The 5,882-nt window shown below is 40.4% G+C and overlaps 1 protein-coding gene across 1 annotated transcript; it reads left to right on the forward strand.

Annotated features, from left to right (window-relative positions):
• The first annotated feature begins 570 nt into the window (after window positions 1–570).
• LOC116645099 (calmodulin-1-like) lies at window positions 571–2,092 on the forward strand. Its single transcript, XM_032425076.1, has 2 exons — window positions 571–611; window positions 1,597–2,092. The coding sequence occupies exons 1-2, from the start codon at window positions 571–573 to the stop codon at window positions 2,042–2,044; spliced, it is 489 nt and encodes a 162-aa protein (XP_032280967.1). The 3' UTR covers window positions 2,045–2,092.
• The last annotated feature ends 3,790 nt before the right edge of the window (window positions 2,093–5,882 follow it).

The raw sequence follows: 5,882 nt of genomic DNA on the forward strand, positions 1-5,882 counted from the left end.
TTGAGATAAAAGCAAAATAAAACAAAAGCATTGCCAGCAACTTCCGGCAAATAAATTTGAAAATTTAAATGAAATGGAAGAATTTCTACAAAATATTAGTTAAGACTGACTCAAAATAGATAGAAAACCTGAATGATCCTATCACCAATCAAGAAAAAGAATCAAGGGGCACCTGGGTGGCTCAGTCCGTTAAGCTCTGCCTTTGGCTCAGGACCTGGTCTCAGGGTCCTGGGATCAAGCTCCCTGTCGGGCTCCCTGCTCAGTGGGGAGCCCACTTCTCCCTCTCCCTCTGCTCTCCACCCCCCCCAACCCCGCTTGTGCTCTCTCTCTCGGTAGATGAATGTGCTCTTGTGCTCTTGTGCTCTCTTCTCTCAAATAGATGAATAAAATCTTTGGGGAAAAAAAAGAATCAATTGTTAAAGTACCAGGTTTAAAAAATATGTTCTTTCAAGGGTACCTGGCTGGCTCAGGCAGTAGAGCATGCTACTCTTTCTATAGGGATGTGAATTCAAGCCCCATGTTGGGCACAGAGCTTACTTGAAAATTAAAAAAACCAAAAAACAATAAGGGATGTTCTTTCAAACATTTAAGGATGAGATAATTCCCAAGTTGTACAGCTCCTCCAGAGAACAGAAAAAGGGGAACATACCCCAACTCATCATATGAGGCTAGAATGTAATCTCCACCAGGATAGACATTTTTCTCTTTTGTTCATGATATGTCCAAGTGCCTAGAATAGCGCCTTGGGTATAATGGGCATTCAAACAAATTTTTGTTCAGTGAATGAATGTATAGAATAGTCTTGAAACTAAAACCAGGTAAGGTCAATAAAACAAGGACAATAACAGCCTATTGTCATTTACGTACGGCTGCAAAACTCCTAAACACAATAGTAGCAAGCAAAATCCAGAATATATAAGAGTGATACTTGTATAACAACGAAGTTGGGTTTATCCCAGAATACAGGGGTGATTAGGAAATCTATTAGTGTAGTCTACCACTCTAACAGATTGAAGAGGGGAGAAACATTTATTTTAGACGAGGCAAGGCAGGTCACAACTGGGAAATTACATAATTTATATTATTATACCTAAAATATATAGCAAATTCCTTTAAAAATCAATACAAGAGGGGCACCTGGGTGGCTCAGTCGTTAAGTGTCTGCCTTCGGCTCAGGTCATGATGCCAGGGTCCTGGGATCGAGCCCCTCATCAGGCTCCCTGCTCAGCGGGAAGCCTGCTTCTCCCTCTCCCACTACCCCTGCTTGTGCTCTTTCTCTCTCTCTCTCTCTCTCTCTCTCGCTGTGTCTCTCTCTGTGTCAAATAAATAAATAAATAAATAATCTTAAAAAAAAAATAAATACAAGAAAGACAACACACCTACCCCCCAAATGAGCAAAGGACAGAATCAGATATTTCACAAAAGCAGGAAGACGAATGGGCACTAACATGACAAGAGCCTCGGCTTCATCAATAAGCAGGGAAGTGAAAAATAAAACCTCACAGCAGCAGCCGTGGAGGCGCCCCGCCCGCACAGCCCCCGCACTGGTGCAGCCGCCCTCACTCCCTCTGCTCCTCTTCCCTTCGCTCGCACCAGGGCTGATCAGCTGACCGAAGAACAGATTGCAGAGTTCAAGGAGGCTTACTCCCCATTTGACAAAGATGGCGATGGCACCATCACAACAAAGGAACTTGGAACAGTCATGAGGTCACTGAGTCAGAACCCAACAGAACCTGAATGGCAGGATCTGATCAACGAGGTGGATGCCCACGGTAATGGCACCATTGACTTCCCAGAATTTTTGACTATGATGGCTAGAAAAATGAAAGATATAGACAGTGAAGAAGAAATTCACAAGGCATTCAGAGTCTTCGACAAGGATGGCAACGGTCACATCAGTGTGGCGGAGCTACGTCATGTCATGACCAACTCAGGAGAAAAACTAACAGATGAAGAAGTAGATGAAATGATCAGAGAAGCAGATATTGATGGAGATGGGCAAGTCAACTATGAAGAATTTTTACAGATGATGACTGCCAAATGAAGGCCTACTTTCAACTCCTTTCCCCCCTCCTAGAAGAATCAGATTGAATCTTTTACTTAGCCTCTTGCAAAAAAAAAAAAGTTAATTTACTCATTCTGTTTCTATATAGCAAAACTGAATGTCAAAAGTACCTTCTGTCCACACAAAATCTGCATGTATTGGTTGGTGGTCCTGTCCCCTAAAGATCAAGCTACACATCAGTTTTACGATATAAATACTTGTACTACCTTAATGATAAGGAAGCACCTAGTAGACTCCTTGCAGTTCCATTTGCTCATGATTAATACACTGTTTGGGCTGGCCAGTTTTTCATGCAAGCAGCTTGATAATTGAGCACAGTCAGGCATTTGTATTAAAAACAAAAAATGAAAAAAACAAATTTAAAACTTCTTCAAATGGGTTCTAGTTCAACTTGTTAGTATAAATTGTCATAGCTGGTTTACTGAAAACAAAACATTTAAAATTGGTTTACCTCAGGATGCTGTGCAGAAAAACAGGTGAAGGATAAACTGTCTAGACGTAGCCCCACCAAGCAGGACAGCCCTCTCGTACTTCCGGGCGCCCCCACCCATGGTGACCATGATACTCATCCCGGTGGCATGCCGTGTGTGTTGGTTTAGCGTTGTCCTGTGTTGTCCTAGAGCGAAATGGGTGTCAGGCTGTCACCATTCACACCATTCACCATTCACACACACACACAAAATTTTTTTTTTTAAAGAAACCTTTACCAAGGGAGCATCTTGGGACTCTGTTTTTAAAACCTCCTGAACCATGACTTAGAGCCAGCAGAGTAGGCTGTGGATATGGACTTCAGCACACCCATCAACATTGCTGATCAAGAAATTACAATTTACGTCCATTCCAAGTTGTCAATGCTAGCCATTTTTTTCCAATAAAAAAGACCATTAACTGAAAAAGAAAAAGAAAAGAAAAAGAAAAAGAAAAAGAAAACCTCAGATTCCAGTTCTCACTCTTACTCAATAGGCAAAAGTAATTGTCAATACCAAGTGTTGGTGAGGATACAGAGCATCGGGATCTCTCATATATTGCTGGTGGGAGTGTACATTGGGACAAGCACTGTGGGAAATCTGGCATTATCTAATAAAGTTGTAGATGGATTTACCCTATGCCCGAATGTTCCTCTCCTTGGTGTCTACTGTAGAGAAAGTCTTGCACATGGACTTCAAGAGGTAAGTATAAGGATGTATCAAGGAGTGTTGTTTGTTATAGCAAAAACTGGAAACAATCCAAAAGTCCATCAGCAATAGAACTGGATAAATAAATAGTAACTTAATACAAACATAGTGAAAAGGAAAAACTACGACACATGCATCAACATCAATGAATCTCATAATATCTCTCATCAAAAAAAACAAGTTAGGGGGCGCCTGGGTGGCTCAGTCGGTTAAGCATCTGCCTTTGGCTCAGGTCATGATCTCAGGGTCCTGGGATCGAGCCCGGCGTTGGGCTACCTGCTCAGCTGGGAGTCTGCTTCTCCCTCTCTGTTTGTGTGCCCCCCCACCCCAGACTCCCTGCTTATGTTTCTCTCTCTGTCTCAAATAAATAAACCTTTTTAAAAAAAAGCAAGACAAGGTATGATTCCACATGTACAAGTTAAAAACATGCAAAACTGTATCTTAAATACACAATATATGATTAGATTGCAAAGAAAGGCCAGGAAAAATAAACACAAAATTCAGGATAGCAGCTCTGTCGGCTGGGATGTGAATGGAGAGAGCGAGTACCAAGGAACTTCAGTGGTACTAGTGCTGTCTGATCTTGAATCATGGTTCAAGGGAGTTTGTTTTATTATTATTATTATTCAAGTATGCTAATTATATTTTTGTCAGTATGATTTTTTTTCATAATAAAAAATATTTTAACAGAAAAAGAAGCAATTCTTACAAGCTGAGGTTGGGGTGGTGATAGGTATTGTTCTTAGAAATCAATACAAGAAGTGCAGGACCCTTCCAGATCATCCCCACAGGTGATTATCCACTTTCTGTTTCATTTTTTAATTTTAATTTTTGTGTGTCCTTTTATTGTGGAATATTTCATAAGTACAAGAGTGAATAGAGAATAATATAATAATCACATATGTGTTCGTGACCTTATGTAAAATTTCACAAAAATAGTTGAAGCCCCCGGTGTAACCCTCCCCAATTACATTCCCCTTCCTGCACTCCAATATCCATGGTTCTGAAATTTGTATCTGTCATTCCCATACTTGTCTTCCTAATTTCATGCATGTGCCCCTTAAGAGTTTGTATTGTATTGTTTGTATTGTATTGCTTGACATGTTTGGCATTTTATATAAACGGCATCTTTCAGGACATATCCTTCTGCAACAACTTTTCCCCCAACCATTTTTTTAATGTTGATCCATGTTGATATGGCAGGATTCTTTTTTTTTTTTAAGTTTAATTATTCAAGTAATCTCTATACCCAGTGTGGGTCTCAAACTCACGATCCCGACATCATGAGTCACACGCTCTATCGACTGAGCCAACCAGGTATCTCTGGCAGGATTCCTTGTATCCAGTCTTAATTTATGTTTATAATGCTCCAAAATTAAAAAAAAAAAAAGCTTTTTGTTATGGGAAGTTTGAAATATATGCAGGAGTAGGCAGAGTATCATAATGGTCCCCCATGTACTCATCTCCCAGATTTAACAGTTATCAACATGGGGTCAGTTTGGTTTCATCAATTTCCCCACTCATTTCCTACCCTCTTATATGATTTTGGAGCAAGTCCAAGACATCATATAATTCTCCCCTAAGCATTTCAATATGTATCAAAGCTAAGACCTCTTCTTACAAGGACATAATTATAGGTCTTTATAACAGTTATTAACACTTTGTTAATATCATAAACTATTCAGTGTTCAAATTTCCATATTTCTCATATTTTCACATTGTTTGAATCAGGCCTCTGTTTTAATTTTTTTCTAAATTGGTGATGGGTTGCTCTGCACAAGGCATTCAGTGAAGTTCTGTTGAACATGTGTTGGGCTGAAGATCTCACTGAGTGGAGGGCACCTGCTCACTCCACTGATGGGCCGAGAATCTAAACAACTTCAGGTGGCTTGTGGAAACTGGCAGGCATTTCCACAGATACTGGGTTTGTTCATCACTGGTAATCATTGAACTCTGTGATAATGTTCTTTTCAGTCAATTTGTAGACCTTGTGTAAAGAATGCCTGTGGCCTATCTTTATTCGTAATACCCTGTTAGATGGTTGTGCAGGTACTCAATATTTACCATCAGGAAAGGTAGAAATATAATACTTCTTGGTTTACTAATAATACCGCTAAGCAAATGATGATTTTGTCATCTTACCATTCTGGTTCTTTCTTGAAACAAAGAAGGGCGTGGGATCAGACAAAAGAGTGAGGTGATGACCGAATGAGGTAATGTACGTGGAAGTAGGTTGCAACCCATTAGGTGCTATACAAAGGTGGTTTTAATACAACCAGCAGCCCTCATCTCTCACATGCTTTACTTCTGCAGTCACTGTGCTTGCAGCTTTTCCTTAGTCCACCTATCCAACACTCAGACTCTCATCCATCAGTTGGACTAATGCAGTCTGGCATCCTCTGCCAGGTCCATCACGTAGTCTTGAAAGTGGTGCTCTCGTTGTTGGCACAGTGGTGCTCATGTGACAGTTTGAATATTTTGGGCATAAAAATAGAAATTATTGGGAGCAGAAACATGAGGCTACTGAGGCTCGTGATTAGAAGCATCACTTTCCTGAATGTAATACCATTAAGACAAAGATGAGCTCCTTAGGGGTACAAAAGCATGAATCTTTGGTCCATCTGGACTCTTAGTCACATGCC

Source organism: Phoca vitulina, unplaced genomic scaffold (genome assembly GCF_004348235.1).
Source record: "Phoca vitulina isolate PV1807 unplaced genomic scaffold, GSC_HSeal_1.0 scaffold32, whole genome shotgun sequence".
In the NCBI taxonomy this organism is placed as follows: Eukaryota; Metazoa; Chordata; class Mammalia; order Carnivora; family Phocidae; genus Phoca; species Phoca vitulina.